This window comes from Cystoisospora suis (assembly GCF_002600585.1).
Source record: "Cystoisospora suis strain Wien I chromosome Unknown contig_1938, whole genome shotgun sequence".
Classification (NCBI taxonomy): Eukaryota; Apicomplexa; class Conoidasida; order Eucoccidiorida; family Sarcocystidae; genus Cystoisospora; species Cystoisospora suis.
Window position 1 is genome coordinate 690 of NW_027154738.1, and position 18328 is coordinate 19017.

At 50.0% G+C, this 18328-nt stretch overlaps 4 protein-coding genes across 4 annotated transcripts in view; 3 read left to right on the forward strand and 1 right to left on the reverse strand.

Moving 5' to 3' along the window:
• The window catches only part of CSUI_004211 (atp-dependent rna), a gene marked incomplete at its 3' end in the record, with an annotated part of 5417 nt that extends 689 nt beyond the window's left edge, over window positions 1–4728 (forward strand). Inside the window, exons 1-5 of the mRNA XM_068064404.1 lie at window positions 1–205; window positions 1328–1562; window positions 2593–3083; window positions 3619–3968; window positions 4659–4728. The exon at window positions 1–205 is cut by the window's left edge and continues 689 nt beyond it. Of these exons, the coding sequence (XP_067923614.1) occupies window positions 47–205; window positions 1328–1562; window positions 2593–3083; window positions 3619–3968; window positions 4659–4728 (1305 nt within the window). The 5' untranslated portion in view covers window positions 1–46. The remainder of the gene's footprint in view (window positions 206–1327; window positions 1563–2592; window positions 3084–3618; window positions 3969–4658) is intronic.
• Window positions 4729–6368: 1640 nt separating this feature from the next.
• On the forward strand, window positions 6369–8919 carry CSUI_004212 (toxoplasma gondii family d protein; the record flags this gene model as incomplete). The annotated part of the gene is made up of 5 exons (XM_068064405.1): window positions 6369–6616; window positions 6768–6962; window positions 7160–7330; window positions 7471–8442; window positions 8666–8919. Coding segments are annotated over exons 4-5 (951 nt in total), but the record flags the coding sequence as incomplete, so codon positions are not given.
• A 1283-nt stretch (window positions 8920–10202) lies between these two features.
• Window positions 10203–17403, forward strand: CSUI_004213 (dead deah box atp-dependent rna helicase; the record flags this gene model as incomplete). The annotated part of the gene is made up of 9 exons (XM_068064406.1): window positions 10203–10497; window positions 11202–11372; window positions 12022–12305; window positions 12882–13079; window positions 13800–14057; window positions 14681–14734; window positions 15249–15533; window positions 16266–16461; window positions 17181–17403. The coding sequence occupies 9 exons, from the start codon at window positions 10203–10205 to the stop codon at window positions 17219–17221; spliced, it is 1782 nt and encodes a 593-aa protein (XP_067923616.1). The 3' UTR covers window positions 17222–17403.
• Window positions 17404–18106: 703 nt separating this feature from the next.
• The window catches only part of CSUI_004214 (tumor suppressor mitostatin), a 4375-nt gene continuing 4153 nt past the window's right edge, over window positions 18107–18328 (reverse strand). Inside the window, exon 8 of the mRNA XM_068064407.1 lies at window positions 18107–18229. Coding sequence (XP_067923617.1) covers window positions 18149–18229 — 81 coding nt within the window. The 3' untranslated portion in view covers window positions 18107–18148. The remainder of the gene's footprint in view (window positions 18230–18328) is intronic.

Sequence of the window (18328 nt, forward strand, 5' to 3'; positions counted from 1 at the left end):
TCAACAGAATTATCAGCAGCAGTATCATCATCCTGGTGGCAGTGGAATGAGGTCGGGGGGGGGAGGTCATCATCATCAACAGCAGCAGCAACAGTCGACTGGTGCTGGTGCTGACCAAGCTCATGTCTCTGATTCTCAGCATGAAGATGAGGGGTGGAAGGATAGAGTGGTTCTCCCTCCCAAGGACACTCGTGTCAAAACGGAGGTAAGAAGTCAACATTATCACTCGGCCCTGTTTCAAACATTGGACCCACAAAGAAACTTAGCTAGCCGCAAGGAGTAGGCATTCTAGTTGTTGGTGACTCTCTCTTTCTCGTTTCTTCTCTGGTTTGTCTTGTTCATTCCTCGGGTTTTCAATCGCGGCGTCGTGACCGTTTCAGCTCTTCTCTCTTTTGAACGACGCAGTGGAAGCGGTGTGGTTCGGGGAAGGTTATGATGGAGTGCGTCCGTCGTTGTGCTGCTATTCTACGTGACCGGGGATATAGGGCTGTTACTGATGACTCGAGTGCTTGTGTCAGAAGCAGCATGACAAGATCATCTTTTCCCTCTTCTGCGCTTTTTCTCGGCAGCATATCCTTGTAATAGAGTATGTAGATTCAGCGAGTGTGTCTTTCTTTTGACGGCGGAGAGCCTGTTTGGATACGGTTTCCACAGTGGAGTGGGTGGGTAGCGGAACTCTCTACATATCTCTAATCTTCTCCGCTTGTCATTCATATGTATGCACTTGTTCATGTAGCGCAAACTCCCTCGTAGCAAATGATCCTTTCACACAGAAGTCATGGCCAGTAACTTTGTTTATACAGACAGGTCCACCTAGGTGTGTGTGTTGTTCAACAAGTATACAGATTCGCTTGTTTCTATGCACCTGTGTGTAACACAGATTCATGTATACGTATATGTAAACAGTGTCTGTACTTGCAAGTTACGGGAATGTTGAAAACGCGGAGCCCCCTGTGCATACACACACACTCATTCGCTGAGGCATGTACACCCGCCGCAGGACACTATGTAGTGGCAATGCGTGGGAGTTAGCTATGAAGGAGAAACGCAGCCGAGACTGATGAGTCCCGGCTGCTTTTCTCTTTCTGATGAGAATCCCGTTGTGCATTTTGCTTTTCGCGCGTTCTATTCATCTCCGAGTGTATATATAGATATATTGTCGCTATGTATATAGATGGGCTTCTCCCTGGGATGGCGTCTTTCTGCCTGTCTCTCGTCGTCGAGTTTAACAGGGATGAGTAGGAGCAGCAGCTATGGAAATGTTTGTGTACACATCGATGAGTCGGGGCATGATTTCTCTCTAGTTTGTCTTTGTTTTTGTCTCCAGGATGTGACTCGGACAAAAGGTACAGATTTCGAGGAATACTTTCTGAGGAGGGAATTGTTGATGGGAATCTTCGAGAAAGGTTTTGAGAAGCCTTCACCTATCCAGGAAGAATCTATTCCTATTGCTCTCGCGGGAAAGAATATTCTTGCTCGTGCTAAAAATGGAACAGGAAAAACAGCCGCCTTCTCGATTCCTCTTCTTGAGAAGTGTCAGACCTCAAAGAGATACATACAAGGTAAGGAGAGTAAATGAGAAGGTGTGGGTGACGAAAAGGCAGAAAGGAATGAAAAAGAAGTTCTTTTTTCTTCTGTTGCTGTCCTTTCCGTTGCCGAGCTCTTCTGAAGTCGTGATGCGAGTGTCTCTGTGTGTGTCTCTTGTGGGTCAAGAGATCATGATTCACATGTAACCACAGTTCCACCAGCAATCCATGACGAATATAGTCTTTTTCTTCATCAAGAGACACGACGAGTGCGTCACTCAGCTTTCCTGGTCTGTCCGTTCTGTGTGTCTCTCTCGACATCAACGTGCAGGTTTGTGTGAACGTTATGTATGGGGAGTAGGGACGTTCAGTTCAGTCAGGCAAAGTGAAGAACATACGGGTGGTTTCCTTGTCACTTGTAGAGCGGGCTTAAGGTGGTAGGACTTTTATCTCGATGTACTACTGCTGCGCTTCTTCCTTCAGATGGATACGTCTTGTCGGCTTGTGAACAGGATTCTCCGTTGCATGTGGTTTGGCATCGAACCTGAATCCAAGAATACTTCGTATGGAAGGATAGATATTTCTCATTCAGTGTTTTCCCCTGGCAAATGTCATGTGTCCCTGATACCTCAGACAACCAAAGCTCGTAATTGTTGTGTAGGTACCTATGTACACCAGTCCAGTTTTCGGGGCTTCGGGACCTAGAACGGAACTTGCCACTCGATTGTCTCTTTTCATCTTTCGGGAGTTCGTTGCTCGTTTTCTACGAAATCATTTTTCCTTTCTTGGAGTGTGGAGCTCAGTTGTCGAGTGCCTCATGTTCTCCAGAGATCGAGATGAAAGAAGCAACCAGAGGCTCTTCCTTCGGTCTCAGTTGTTCTCCCGGGGAAGTTTAAGCGGATGTTTGTGTAGATGTATCTATCTCTCGTAGTGTGTCTTTCTCTCTACGTAGGTAACAACCCGTTCTTCTCCCTCTTCAGAGGGAGAGAAGAGAGGAGACTCCGTGACGGGTTGTTTTTCATTTGTCTTTCATTCGTTCTTTTCTTTTGTCTTTCATGTGATTCAGGTTTGATTCTTGTACCGACAAGGGAGCTCGCTCTTCAAACAAGCGCGGTCGTCAAAGAGATTGGAAAGCATATGAATGTTCAGTGTATGGTTTCAACAGGAGGGACAAGCCTTCGTGATGACATTATGAGACTGTATAATCCTGTACATGTCTTATGTGGGACACCAGGGAGAATCCTTGATCTCGCTAACAAAGGTGTAGCGGATTTACGTAACTGCCATATGGTTGTTATGGATGAGGCAGATAAGCTTCTTTCAGCGGAATTTCAACCGATTGTTGAAGAGCTCATCAAGTTCCTTCCTCCAGAAAAACAGATTCTCATGTATTCAGCTACCTTCCCTGTGACTGTAAAGGATTTCAAAAACAAGTATCTTCCTGACGCTCATGAAATCAACCTGATGGATGAATTAACTCTCAAGGGTCTCACCCAGTTCTACGCTTTCGTCGAAGAACGACAGAAAGTCCATTGTCTCAATACCCTCTTCTCCAAGGTTCGTTCTTTTTCTTCTCTCTCATCATCCTTCGAGTTTCTTTCTGCTCCACTCTTTTCGGTCTCCTTCAACAAGCTGCTTTTTTTGTGTGAAAACGACTCGCATCTGTTGTGTCTGCAAANNGGAAAAAGGGCAACAAACATGCGGGGGAGATGAAGCTGAGAGCATTACGTTGTGAATAAGGTAGAAAGGAGAAAGCTTACAGAAAGAGAGTGTCGTCTCGGACAGTATATATAAGATAGAGTAGCTGAAGCGTTCTCTGAGAAAGTGTCTCATACCTTTTCCTTTCTCTTTTCAGACAACAGTGCTTATGTGGGAGAGAGTAAAGAAGAAGTCGAGTGCTTCTGGTTGCCTCAGTTGTTACTCTCTGCAATCTATTTAGTACGGTACCAGGCCCTAACGAAGGAAGATGAACCTGATAGTTCTCTCCATGTTCATTTACTAGATGTAAGAGTTGAACGGCATTCGTCGTGGAAAGGGGTCCGGGGTGTATCTTGTTTGTCTCGAGACGTTCTTGTTTCCTTGTTTTCCTCAGCTTCAAATTAACCAAGCCATCATTTTCTGCAATAGTGTTACTCGAGTGGAACTCCTCGCGAAGAAGATCACAGAGCTGGGATATTCTTGCTTTTATATTCACGCAAGAATGATGCAGTCACATAGAAATCGGGTTTTCCACGACTTCAGAAACGGGGCGTGCCGCTGCCTCGTCTCCTCCGACTTGTTCACCCGCGGTATTGATATTCAGTCCGTTAATGTGGTTATCAACTTTGATTTCCCCAAGAATTCCGAGACGTATCTACACCGCATCGGTAGATCAGGTCGTTTCGGCCACCTTGGTTTAGCTATCAATCTCATCACATACGACGACCGTTTTAACCTGTACAGGTGAGAGAGGTGGGTAGGACAAGGCTTCTGTTGGGAGGAGAGAATAAAAGAGGGAGCCAGGGGTTGCAAGCCCGATCTCTATTATACGGACTAGTTTGACTTCTTCCTAACGCTTACAAGGAAATAAGATGACACGGTGAACAGACACCCTGTAGGAGAAAAGGGTATCGGGCGTGTGAATGCACTCCTTGTGTTTTTCGGAAGCTAATGATCGGTTCTTGACCTGGTCTCTAACTATCACTACAGGGCTAATGGAGGGTCATTCATCATTATCGGAGCGAATGGATTCTTCTTCTGTATGCGCCATGGAATGACGCGAAGCCAGCCGCTTCTCCTGCAGAGGACACGCAGCAGTTCGGGTTCACTACAGCCATTTGTGTTGATTCTCGGGGGGAACTACGGATTCATGTACATAACTTCATAGTACCCCTCGTGCGCTGTCTTTTTCAGTCCCGCCCGGAGTCGGTGGGTAGCTCTGTCACCTCACAACTACTAGATTTCGTATTGCAGGAGTGCTGACTGCTCGGAAACCTAACAAATGCTGAGCGCCGTAGACACAAGTGAGGACGCTCAAGTACGTGACGGGGAGTCGGTGGTGGAGGCGCCAAGAGCAGGTTGTTTGTATGTAGAGCGTTCTCGTGCGAAGACGTCACATCATGTCCCGTGTTTTTGTTGTCTTAACCTTCTCAGGATTGAGAGTGAGCTCGGGACAGAAATCCAGCCCATTCCGAGCCAGATCGACCCCGCTATTTATACGTGATTGAGCGTTGGAGGCGACGTGAAAGAAAATGCCCTGTTTCTTGTATGGGAAGAGGAGACGGCACGCGACAAAGAAGACACCGAGAAGGCCGCAAGTGTGTGCTGTATATCTAGTCACTCTGAGGAACGTAAACGGCAGACGAAAACTGCGTCGGTTTTTGACTATACGAATGTTACCTTTTCGTGAAAAAGAAGTTTCTAGTGCTGGAGTTCGCGAATATCCTCAGAGGATCAGACGTACAGGAGACGAGCCTCTAGCCCGATGACGGTTACGGGAAGTTGAACAGTGTTCCTGTGTGTGTATGAACGTTTGTGGCAACGGGGATTCAGCGAAGAGCGACCTAGAGTTGTCCTGTGCTAAAGCTGGGTGTCAAGGGTGGCCAAGGTCTCCGACCTACTGCCGCTTGCCACTCTTCGGTACGGTTCTGTCGGATTCCGGCAGACAGAACACTTCGTTTTCCCTCACCAGCACCAGCCGTATACTTAGGCAGTGTTATCTGAAATTTATTCGGGGAAATTGAAGCGCACCCCCGTTCTTGGGAGAGACTTCGGTGTCAACTTGAAGGGAGGTCTGGCAGAAAAAGTCACGTGTCGGGCCGACACCGTGTACGTGTCAGAGGTGGCGCAAGGCGCACTCCAATGGCCACCGTGTTTTTTTCTCTCGGATTCTCATCAGACCTGAGCAATTCTTACACGACCCACGGTTGCGTTCTCGAGTCTCAAGTACGAGAGGGCTAGCTCGAGGTCAGCCTGCTCGGTGATCGGGCTATCGGGCAGAACGTACGACTCTCGAACTTCACTACCCCCGCTCCTATTACAGGGTCGCAGTACATGTTGATTTCCTCAGTCCAAGATAAGCTGGGGAGCGCAAGCAAGCCAGCCGGCACTCCGGGTGGAAAGGAAAAGTACTGTGGAACCCGTTCGCCGGATCAAGACAAGAAGTGAGCGCTTGGCTGGACAGGATAGCTTGGTAACATGTGGTAGCAGTCACCTTGTCGACCCGTCAAGGTGGAGCAAGGCCTCTCCCGCAAAGACGCGTGAGTTTTGCAGTCCGTGGCTTACTGAAGAATGTTCGAAAAAAAAAAAAAAAAACTAACTTGCAATCGGTTACGTCCGGACTCAAGCGTTCCTGAGCGGGAGCATGCAGTTCTTGCTCAGAAAAAGAGTTTGTGCTTTGAAATTCGGGGGACAGCTGAGATATCTTACAGGAAAGCATCACCAAGGTTGATCCTTGGTGGTGACACCTCCTTTCATGGCCACATGCCGCGCGAACACCGGTTGCCTTGGATCAGAGATATATCCATGGCTCCACTCCTCCCATGGCCATAGGAAAAACTGGTAACAGCCTTGGCAATCGTGACAGGGAGGGATGGTCGCTCGTGCATATCGCTGGTATCGAATGTGGGTTCGAGCCAGTTGGCTGGGCCAGGTGGGGATGCACGCTTGGTAGGTCTTCAGAGTGCAGCCGCGCTCACCTAACGTGCAGACGCGCACACGAGAAAGCAAGAGGGGACGATGGCGGCATGGCCACAGAACTAATCTTGTGCCGAAACTATCCCATCTTCTCGAGGCAGCACGAATTGTGTCCGTGTCTCTAATCATTCAAAATGGCATCTTTTTTGCATCTCTCTGCGGCTGCAGTCGCACTTGTCTTGGGATTTGCCTTCGGGGCTCGTGCGGGTCCGTACCCGTATAATGATCCCTACGGCGTTGGTCCATACAAAGATCTATACAAAGAGAAGAAGTACGACCACTATGAGCAGGAATACCAAGAGCACTCGAAGGAGGTAGCTCACTCGAAGGTAGCCCACTCGAAGGCGTACCAAGGCAAGCAGCATCAGGAACAGTGCGACGAAATCCCGTTATCGAAAGAGGCGACATGCTCCATGGTGAGGGAACGTGGTAGTCTACGAATGATTATCACTGTTCTTCAGGGGGGCGCTCCCGCTCCTCATACCTCCGTTCTCGATACCACCTTTATCACTTTTTTCTCCAGCACACGAGACATGCGTCTGCACATGTTTTCATTTTTTATGTCAGGCCATCCCCGCGTCTAAGCCGTACAGCTGCCCTTCTCAAACTTCCTTCGAGGTTTGCGACGTCAAGCCGTCTCAGCTTCAGGCGACCTGCTACCGCGTCACTCAGCAAGAGCGAACTTACTCGTGTCCGATCCAGGTGGATGTCCAAGAACTTTGTGCCGATGTGCCTGTCTCTCGTCCATCTACGTGCACACGGGTTAGTCAGGCTCCATCGCCACACGTTGGCTCTTCCAGTTGAGTTCTGTCCATTATTTTCGTTCGTGGTCTCAGCATTTGCTTAGCACTCCTGGTCAGTCAGTTTAAGTAGCGCCTAATCCTCCCTTCTTCCTTCGTTCGCAGTCATGTCTCGGCCTTCTTTTCCTTCTTTTCTGCCCCTCTGCCTTTTGCGCGTAGCAAGTGATGAGGCGACACCGGAAGAGCTGCCCCAAACAAATCAATGAGACTGTCTGCAAGGCAGTAGCAGAAAAGGTTACGTCGACGTGTTACAGGCCGAAGCAGGTCACGGAGGAATACACCTGCCATCATTTGGACTCCCAGGAGGAGTGCTCTACTCAACAGCATACGGTGAGTGAAGCTGTAATATTGTGGAGCCAAGAGTGGGCAGTCATCTGATTGTCGTGCCACGATAAGTGGTTTGATTTGGTGCTCGAGTATGCATCGTTTGTATCACCTACGACCCTGATGCCTGTCATTCGACATTTCAGGTTCCGTCCCTGTGTACACGCAAAGTGATCAGCAAAAAGCCGTACACTCAAACCGACACGGTGTACGAGAAGGAGTGTGCCCAGGTGCAGAAACACAAGAAAGGAACCTGCAAGCGCCAAGTGATGAAGAAGGAGCAGTATCCTTGCACGGAGTTTGAGTCAAAGGAAGAGTGCTCCGAAGTTCCGAAAGTGACAAACAAGCCGTGCACGGTGCAGACGGTAGGCCTGTTTCTTGTGTCCCTCGTCGTGCGCATCCTAATGCGAAATCTCTCTTGATGGCCGACTGCTTTCAGGCTCAGCAAGTTGCAGTAGACTGTACTGAAGAAGTGGACACCGTTCAGGAACGTCAGTGCCCCAAAACTATCAAGGAAACCGTCATGCATACTGTCTGTGAAGAGCCGCAGTACGTCCCGAAGAAGGGTTTCCACTCCAGAAGACTTGGTCCAGGCAAAAAGGGATGCCGTCAGGTGCCTCAGCAGATTGAACGTGTCGTGATGGAAACTTGCTCAGAGGTGGTCAAGGTTAAAGTCCCGAAGACATGTTACCAGAACCAGATGGTTCCGGTCCAGTCAACTTGTCCACAAACTGAAATGGAAAAGGTTTGTTTTCAAGTCAAGCAACCCGTCCAGAAAATGTGTACCAGGGAGGTCCCCGCCACTGAAGACTACAGCTGTGATGAGGTTGTGACCGAGACGGAATGTAAAAAAGTTCCGAAGCAGGTCCAGGGTGTTGCATACAAAGAGTACGAGCAGAAAGAGTCGTACAAATGTGAAGCGACTGAACAGATCAAGAAATGCAAAATGGTGCCTTTCTTCAAGGCTTCCACTTGCGTAGCGGCTTTGATGGACGTGGAGGCGTACGAGTGTAGTGTCAGCGTCATGAAGGAAAAGTGCGAACAGGTGGCAAGGACAGTTCCAAGCACCTGCGTGGAGGAGGAGTGGGTAACCGAGCAGTATGAGTGCTATGAAGAAGGTAAGATCCCCCCGGTTACTTAACTGTACGAGAGCATTGATCTCCAAGGAAACGCAAGAATAGAGAGCGCGACTGCCCGAGTGAGGACGTCGATAGAGTTTGCCGTGGTTGCATCATGTCTCACGTCGGCAGGAATGAGGGAGATCAGTCTGCACGACCAGCAGCGCACTCGCCTGTTGGAAGGCTGTCTACCTATGGCACTTTGAATGCGTTCTCTGTTCAGGTGTCGAGAGGAGATGCAAAACATTTCCCGTATACGCCAACGCAGGAACGTGTACAGCGACAGTGAAGGTGACAGAAGAATACCCGTGCACCCAACCTTCTCTTGAGCAGGTCTGCAGGATGGAAACTTCTAAGGTGGACAACACTTGCTACGAGCCAGTCATGGAAGAGCAGAAGTACACCTGTTTCGAGAGACATACAAGGCAGCAGTGTGAAAAGGCTCCCATTCCCCAAAAGAAGGGTGGCTACCATTATAAAGCTCCCAAGAAATTGTGAAGGCATTCACGAATTCATTCCGCTATGCGTATTCTCACACGCCCGTCGTGGAACACCTCCACTTCACGACCTCCTGAGTGACGGGAGCTCTGTACTGTAAATAAGTGCCTCGGGTCCTCGAGAACGCCGTCACGGTGCTACTGTGTTACATGTTTTCTGTTTGACTTGACCCGTTCGCCAAACGTGACTCGTTGGATGCTCCCGATGTGGAGATCTACTGAGGTGTTTGGAAGCGTCTCAATTCTGTGAACCTGCGCTAGTAGCGTTTTACGCTTTGACCTTGCCGAGCAAGCGTCGGCTTGCATACCTAACCATTCTTTTTCCGCGAATTTCCTTTCTACGACTGAGCTACTGAGCGAACTTGCTGCTTCGGACTCGGGCGAGCTGATAAATTGACTCCGGGAGTCAGTTAGTTGATATGGCGTCGCCTTCGTAGTCCTGCAGTGAGAATGTAACGGGTTTGCCAGCATCCACGCACCAAAATTCGTCTTGCTGATGACCGGGTCGCAAACCCGTCGTCCCGCCGCGAGCGGCACGAAGTTCATTCGGTTCTTGCCCCCCGGCCACGTTCCTAACTGTGAATCTGTAGGATTCCCTACCGTTTTGACTGGCGATCTCGTGATTTGTTACACACCATTGCGTGAGTTGTCCTTCGGTAGTGAAGAACTCAACTATGCAGCGGACTCTGGCCCTGAAGAGGCCGAATCTCCTCAGGGGTGGCGGCACTACGCTTTTACTACGACCTGCAGTCAGTCCATGTAAATGAAACACGATGAAGTTAGCTTCTTTGACCAGAAACTGTGGCCAGGAGCAAAACTTTCATCGCGAAGTTGTCCCCAGACTGGGCCGAGTAGTTGATGTGTGGGGTCGGGGGTCCAAAGATTGTCAATACCATATACATTTTCCATCATGTGCAAGATCTTTCGTTTTCTCACTGACTGCAAGTACGGCGGGAATACCTGAAACACGGGAAAGCGTATCTCGGGTGGTCGGAGTGAAGCGCAATCGGTCCAGGACAGCTGTCAGCACATGCATCGATTTAGTTTCGTCCGGCGGGGTTAACTAGACATTTTTCTTTCTTGCGTCACGGACTTCTCCCACGGAAGATTTCTTCGACCTGTCCGACTTCTACGCCATACTCTGAAAGCCTGTCGCAGCTGCCCGTGGCTTGTTGGCGGGAGAGTTCTTTTTCCTCTGCCTCTCTCAATTCACTCAGTCCCAAGTTGCATGCACACAGCATCGAACACTTTTCTTTCGCAGACATGAAGGGAGTTAAGAGAAAGATATCGCGGAGGGAGGAGAAGGAAGAGGCTGTCGTTGCAGCGGGCACGGGCGTGAAGAAGAAGAAGGGTGTTAACCGTGACAAGCCCTTGTCCGATAGAAAATGTTCTTCAGTCCCAGACCCAACAACAGCTAGCCCTCCTTCCTCCCTATCAACGGAAGACCCTCACTCTGAAGAAAGCGACACCGCAGCAGCTCAACAGGAATCGCCCGCCGGAGGCGGTGCCGACGGAGAATGTTCGGGCGCAAGTCCAGCCATAGGCGAGCAAAAACCAGGTATATCTTGGGGGGAGGGGATAGGGAACCAGCAGAAGTTGTCCCGGGCATCACTACCTTTCAGGGATTGCTGATTCAATGGGACTCCACGCCTCTCTGCTTAAGAGCACTGCTTTGCACCTATACGTGTCTACGTGCTGACGTTGCACTCTTCGATCTACGCTGTACGTCTGTGCATTCTCACTCGTGCCTACACCTTGAAATATCACATGGGTTGTGACCGTATAGGAAGAACTTCGCCTTTTTCATGCCTCTCACCAGTCTCTATTTCTACTGTATTTTCCGGGAGAAGGTGACCCGTCGTATGATAGGAATACCTTCGGAGAATAAGTATATCAGCAGCCGTACATTCTTTTTGATAAGCTGAGATAGAGTCCGGACATAGGAAAAAGACTCTCCGTCCAACTGCATTCGTCTCCAGGATATTCACTCAGTTCTCCCACCAGAGGGTTATCTCAACAGCACATTCAGAAGTGACTCGTACTGATGAAGGTGACGAGCAGTTGAGCTCGGGCAGAACGAAGCAGTGGCGGACGGCCGACAACGATGGACAGCACTTGTGAGCCGTCAACGCCAATAGAAGAGCCTTGGACAATAGTTTTCTCCCGTTGGAAACAAATGGCAGTGTATTACGGTCCGGAGCGCCTAGAGCAGGAAGAGGTCTTCTTTTGGATGTTGTAGCTCCGCTTTGTGCTGGACTGCAGGGTGTAAGAAGGAAAGTTTCTTTAGCGATGTGACTTTCGCTTCTCTCGACATCTGCGATCCAGTGAAGCGCGCACTAGAAGAGATGAAGATGGAGAGGCTCACTGAGATTCAAGCCAAAGCTATCCCGCGTCTTCTTGAAGGCAGAGATCTCCTTGGGGCTGCTAAAACGGGTATGTAAGTCTCCTGTCTGTATACGCTTCGAATACCGGTTAGCTAATGAGTTCACGGCAAAGAGCTCAGGTGGTTCATGTATGTCTTGTGCAGATGCTTTTTTCGCGGCCTGGGGATGTGAGTTTGTTGTTCATCTTGAAGCGTTACTGATGGTTTCGCGCGCATGCGGAGACAACCAATTAATAGCCATACAGAAGGAGAATTGAAGGACACCCGTGTTTACTACCTTCTGGCGCTTCTTTGGCTTTTAGCTCATCGGGAACTTCCTCTAGATACTTATCTCGCTACATATGTATGGACCCACGATCAGGAGGAGAAAGGGATTCGCTTCTTATGTATTCGTGTTGTGTACGTCAGTCACAAGTACGTCATGGAAGCCAGGAGAGCCGGGATGAAATGATTTTTCTCACAAGAAAACTATTGACTCAATAAAACGCGTTACTCAGAAGATACTCGAATCCTCTCAGTTCTTAGTCTAGCTAAAGGTCATATGCCTGTGCGCTCTCTTTCTTCTTCGTTCGGACAGCCCGTACGAACGAGAGAAACAGAGCTAAGCCAAGACTCTTGGGCCGTCTGTATTTATCTATCTATGTCTGCGTATGTGTATGTGTATACGCTTGTTGGTGTTGTTCCTTTTTGCGACTTCAGGCTCAGGAAAAACACTAGCCTTCTTGATTCCTGCGGTGGAATTACTCTATCAAGTCAAGTTTCTTCCACGTAACGGAACCGGTGTAATTGTCATTTCCCCTACGCGTGAACTTTCACTTCAGATTTTTGACGTCGCTGCAGATCTTGCAAAATTCATGCCTCAGACTCTTGGCCTCGTGATCGGCGGAGCCAATCGAAAGCATGAAGCCGAGAAGCTGCAGAAAGGTGTCAATGTTCTTGTTGCAACCCCTGGCAGGCTCTTAGATCACCTACAAAATACAAAGGTAACTACCCGAAGTAAAGGAGCGATCTCTCTTTCTCTTCTATGGCTCCCGTTCGTCACACCATGACGGAGATACCAAAAAGACAGTGATCTCATCAGCCGGCCGCAGTCTCTTCCCACCCTTCGAGTTACTCTTCTTGTGATTCACTCCACTTTTATGTGTATGTGCCTCCACCGCGCGGCTGTGTGGGTTTTGGCATCCCATATATGTATATATATATATATATATATACATACATGTATATATGTATCTATGTATGGATAGATACATGTGTGCGCCTATAGTTTCTTCTGACGGGAGCTGAGAAGCCTTTTCTCGATGATTTGGTATCCGGGCTTAGCTACGTATAGAGCGAGGCGGTTCTGTTCTCTACTCGGCACACCCGAGGGAGAAGGGAGGGGACCTAAAGTGTAGCTGGCGTTTTCTTCCATTCAGAACTCGCGAGTGCGCCGGAAACAGTTGACGAGCAGGAGTATCAGATAGTCACCTATGTCACTGAGTTGTCCATCGTCGCTGCAAGTAAATGCATATGTTCACAATTTCTGGAGAGGATGTGTGTCCGTTTTCTCTGTCCAGGGTTTTCTCTACTCCAATCTTCTCTCCCTTGTCATCGACGAGGCTGACCGCATTCTGCAAATTGGGTTTGAGGATGAAATGAACGCCATTCTTCAACTGCTCCCTCAAACTCGTCAGACATGTCTTTTCTCAGCAACTCAAAGTGCGAAAGTAGCAGACCTTGCTCGACTGTCGTTGAAGAAGCCCGTGTTTGTGGAGGTACGTCGCATGAATGCTGTGCACGGGTGTGTCTTCCGTGGTGTCCGTTCGCTGTCATTCTCCGGAGTTCTTATGCTGGTTGCCAAGCTAGAAGTGTGTCAGCATCTGCCTCCCTGTATTCGTTTTCTTGTGTATAGTCAATCGGAGACGGGGAGAGACAATTACAAGGGGATGGAGTTCATGGGAGTCGATATGCTTATACATATATATTTATATGTATATGCACGTGTACCGGCACGTCTCATCTCGCTATCCACTGCGGCTTCCAGAGTCTTTTTCTTTTGTATGAAGTGTACGTCTCCGTCCTTACGTAGTCCTTGCAGGTTCCTCGGCGTGACTGAAAATCTCGACAGGTGGTTGTTGGGACATTTCTGCCAAGTATAGAAAGAGGTAGTTGCAGCATTTTGGTCTTTCGTACCGTATGCGAAAACGTCAGTCTTCTGCCTCCTCACCCGCACGTTTCCTGGTCGGCTCGTAGCCGTCGCACACATAGTGCGTAGCTTCATGAATGGCATAGCCGTAATGAGGATGCGACGCCAGTTTGCTAGTCGAGCTCTACTCAGTGATGAGGAGGGGGCCGAGTCTGTCATTAAGGACTCCTACTAGCGTGTTTTACTACCGGACGGTTTCTTTTTCCTAGAGCTTGGATCTTTGGATCGCCGCGGCATCAGGAGCTGAGAAAACGTGTCAGGAATGTTTTTACGGATGTGCATATGCCAGGTGGCGGACACGGTGGCAACGGTGCGAGGAATTCAGCAGGGCTATGTCGTGTGTCCTCCGGAGGAGCGATTCCTTCTGCTGTTTACCTTTTTGAAGAAAAGTCGGGACAAGAAGGTGATGGTCTTTTTTAGCAGCTGTATGTCCGTGAGATTTCATGACGAGCTCTTCAACTACATTGACCTCCCTACGACCTGCATTCATGGAAAAAAGAAACAGAACGCGCGCATGTCCACATACTACGACTTTTGTAATGCTGAGGTCAGTTTTTTTCTTTCGTCAGTAGCGAGGGCTTGCTCGTAACACCACAGGCCCTTCTCGGGACACACAGCAGGTTGTCGCTCAGAGTCTCTCTCGTTCATGGGGCATGATCGTTGTGCAAGGTTGTTAGGCCAGGAGCTTAGAGAAGCGCGGCAACGAGCATCTCGGCTTTTCTAACAGACAGTACTGAGTCGTCCAAGCTTGGCTTCCTTCTAGACACCGTAGGGAGGCCACTGGTCTATAGCGGCTAGATGTTGCCTCCAAGGGGTCTTCCGAGTATCTGTACACGGGCACAGCGGAAGGGCAGAAGACATGACTCGCCTATGACATAGCCACGCAAAGGGGGGAAAGCTATTCTGATAATGCGATGGGGGACTGTGTGACGCTAGCTGTGTATGTGTAGGGGGGAGTGCCTGAAAGAGATAAGAAAACCAGGGAGCTCGGAGTAGACTTCCGGTGCAGAGAGTTCCGTCCATGCGGCATCATCCGATTTTACGCTTTCCACTTGTGAGACACAGCTACGGGGATACATGCATGCATAGACAAACTGCGCCATGGCTTGGTCTCTGATACGGAAAGGAGCTACGGTTTTCCGGCTATCGGTGCTTGTGTATTGTTTGTAGAAAGGCATCTTGCTCTGCACGGACGTTGCGGCTCGAGGTCTTGATATTCCCAAGGCGAGTACATGCATGATAAGGCCGAACGGCTGTGGACTGAATCAGACTAGGGACACGCCACCGTTGTGATAAGTGCGGGGGAGGGAGTTCATAGTGAGGCACAGGCCACGATAGAAGCTGGCATAGTTTGAAATCCCCTTGAAAGTCACATCGTTATTACCGAACCGTACACTCTCAGAGACAACTTCCTGGCGGTCAAGCGGGATATGGCAAGGGCTGCAGCCTCTGTATTTCCTTACGTATGGGTGCGGCTTTCGAGTCTGGCTTGTTGCTCTTTCCAGTTTCGAGGCTGGTTACATGAGGTGAATCCACTACAACTCTATAAGCGAACCATGCGTGTGGCTCCCACTGCCCTGGGCCAGTCGGTAGGGCACAGTCTCTGTGCTGCACGTGACACCCAGTACATTTTGAGAGGAAATCTGGGGAAGCATGAATTGTCTCTCCGCTCTCTTCCTCCTGTTCTCCAAGATTGTATCTTCCGTGTCCTGTGTCTTGTTACTCTGTTACGGTTCAGGTAGACTGGATTGTTCAGTATGACCCTCCTGACGACCCGAAGGAGTATATCCATCGAGTCGGTCGTACCGCCCGTGGAGCAGGAGGGACAGGCAAGGCACTCTTGTTCTTGATGGCTGAAGAGATTGGATTTCTCCGTTACTTAAAACAGGCTGGAGTACCTTTGAACGAGTATACATTTCCTTCGAACAAAATCGCCAATGTGCAAACTCAGCTGGAGCGTCTGATTGAGAAAAACTACTATCTCCACAAAGCTTCGCAAGACGCGTATCGCTCTTATTTGCACGTAAGTGTGCGAAGACCTTCGCTAGAAGATCCATTCCCGGGCTCCGGCCTTGATGTTCTGCGTCTCCTGTTTCGACTGTAAGACTACATTGTCCAAGGGTGAAGCGGGCAGCGCAGTGACTGGGCCTCAGCATCACGGTGTTTGCGTCCGGTCTGTTCTCGGAAACGGGCATTGCTACGCTCACGAATACTGTTGGTGGCACTCCTGCAACCGTTACTAAACCCTCGGTGATTGGTCGATAGGCACAGTCGTATTCTGGTCACTCAGTATTTTCCTTTGGAATTCATGTAGGAGTAGAATTGGGACGACAAAGGAGAAATGTTGGTAAGTGTGTCATCCGCGCGTTATTTCAAAAAGGTTAACGGTCTACGGTCACAGTTAATAAAAGAGTCCTAAATATTCGCTGATTAGTAGTACGCAGAAGAGTTCGACGGCGTATTGTGACACGACAGCAGCTCGATACCTCCGAAAGAGCGGACAACGGGGTCACCCCCCTCGGAATGACGTCCCATAGGCACTGGTTTCACGAGGGTGGAGGCAGTTGCGTGGGTAACGGCAAATCATAAGCAAAACCATTCTCACCCCCCTTGCTGTTCTACAAGGGAAGCAAGGGTCTACAATGGCGTTAGTCATGTAAAGGCTGCGGGATTTCTTTGTGTGTCAGGAAATTAACGATGCCGTTGGGTTACCGGCACCATCTGTAACGAGTTTTGTTCTCTTTTCCTTTGTTAGGCCTACGCCTCGCACACGCTTAAGGACATCTTTAATGTGCACTCACTCGACCTACAACGAGTGGCCCGTGCTTTCGGGTTTGCGGTCCCTCCTCGAGTCGAGCTGAATCTGAAGCCGAAAAGTCGGAGCAAGATCGACAAAAAGAGCCAGCGTTTCTCTGGTTCTGGCCATAGATTTTCCGCAGCCAACCCCTATGGTACGTCGCAGTGGACTGGCGCACATCCAGTGCGCCGAAAGTGCCGCTCCTGAGCAGAGAGTTCTCTCGGCCATGGGAAGTGTACTGATGGGCTAGACTTTCCTGTCGACCAAAGGCTGTTGATGCTGGGTGTCCAGCGCACCTCGAAGAAACGACCTGTGTCGGAAAGGTTTGCGTTGAAGTTTGAGAGAGCTAAGCGATAGCTTACTCTGTTGTCCGGGTAACGATTGTTGCGCCGCGCGGTTGCACCTCTCCATGGTACTCTAGCCACGTAGTGGAAGACACTCCAGCGACGTCGTCCTTCTGCCTAGTTTTCTCTCGTCCTTGCGCTGTGAGACTATTTGTGCGGCTGACTCATCGTGAAATCGATAGGTGACCGAGAGCTGCCAGGTCACGCACTGGCCCGCGAGAGACTTTCTGTCGGTCGACTGGATTAGCTGCGCCGTAATCATGGGTTGTAAAGTGGGGGAGTCTGTCGGAGCGAAGACAGCGTCTCCAGTTTTAGCAGAGGACTGAAGTGCCTCGCAGCCTTGGACGCAGAGAGGATTGTTTGCGTTGCGGTGTTTCCCGACTTGTTTTCGGGATGAGAAGCCATGGCTGGGCCACAGGCAGCACCAGTGATAGCTCCTGTGTGGTGGGCGAAGAATTTCGACTTCAGACGATCTTACGCCTACTTCTGGACCCGCCTGTGTATCTGACACCTGCTTGCCTGCGTGCAGGTAGAAGAGCGGCAGGCGACACAAGGCAGTTTTCTCGGTGATCAGTTGAAGATATTTCTCTGTCGTTAACTTGGTACCTTCACTTCTCTCCGGGCAACGGGCGACGACGTTGGGTGCGCTCCGACGTTTTCCCGAAGAGAAGCTTCTCCGCCGGGCCAGTGTTCTCATCGCACCGCTTCACATCTTGAGATCGTTTCACTTCATGACCAGGCCTGGACCGGGTTGCTTGGTTATTTTATATCGTTGGCTATGACAGCTCTTTTGCAACCTGGCAGGTCAACGTCGTTTCGAAGTGGAAAACTCTGCAAGCTTTACAGTCGGCTTCTTTTGTGACTATCGAGACACGGGGGCGCCACAGGCGAGTGTGCTGTCAGGAGAGATTCCTGTCGCATCCTTCTGGGAGGAGAGCAATTCCGTGTTGGTACTTCGCTGAAAAGATACAGTACGCGGATGGAGAAGAAGTTCAGTCACTCCTTCCGCCGCCCAGCCCTCGAGTTGAGTAGAGGCCGGAAGTTTCTTCTGAGCCCTCTTTGAGAACCGACATTGGCCAGGCTGGGGCGGACAGCAGAACTGGGTTTGAAGTATCGTACAGGTAGCTGCCTGACACCGGGCACGGTCGTTTTTGAACGTGTCACAAAGAAGGTTTCTCCTGATGCAGACATATGCAGAGTCTTTTTCCAGTTTACACTGTGTCGCGCTGCCGCGTGTCTCACAATGCCACCGCTGATGAGGCAAAACTCCGGGGGCCTCCACTGTGGCTGGATGCAAGAGAGACGGCAGCTTGAAGGAAGCGTTCGGCAGCGATGTCGTCATCGAGATGATATCGGTGAACCACTAGCACCCAGAGCTGCCGGTCAGGTCGAAACAACGGGATCTGGCCCGCTCACGCACCGAGGCACCTCAGCGTGAAAGAAAGCGAGGGCATAGAGGCCGGCACGAACAGAAGTAATCAGCTGAACGCGTCTCAGTCAGCGGAACGTCGCTTTTCGCAAGGGCAAGATGTACTGCGAAGCTGCGCCTGATTCTTGGAGCTCCTTTAGCTTTTGTTCCTGGAAAACCCGAATGCACACGGAGACTCAGTTTCTGACTGAAGGACACAGGTAGCTGCTGTCAGCCTGATACAGGGATGGGTCAAGGCACGGGATTTG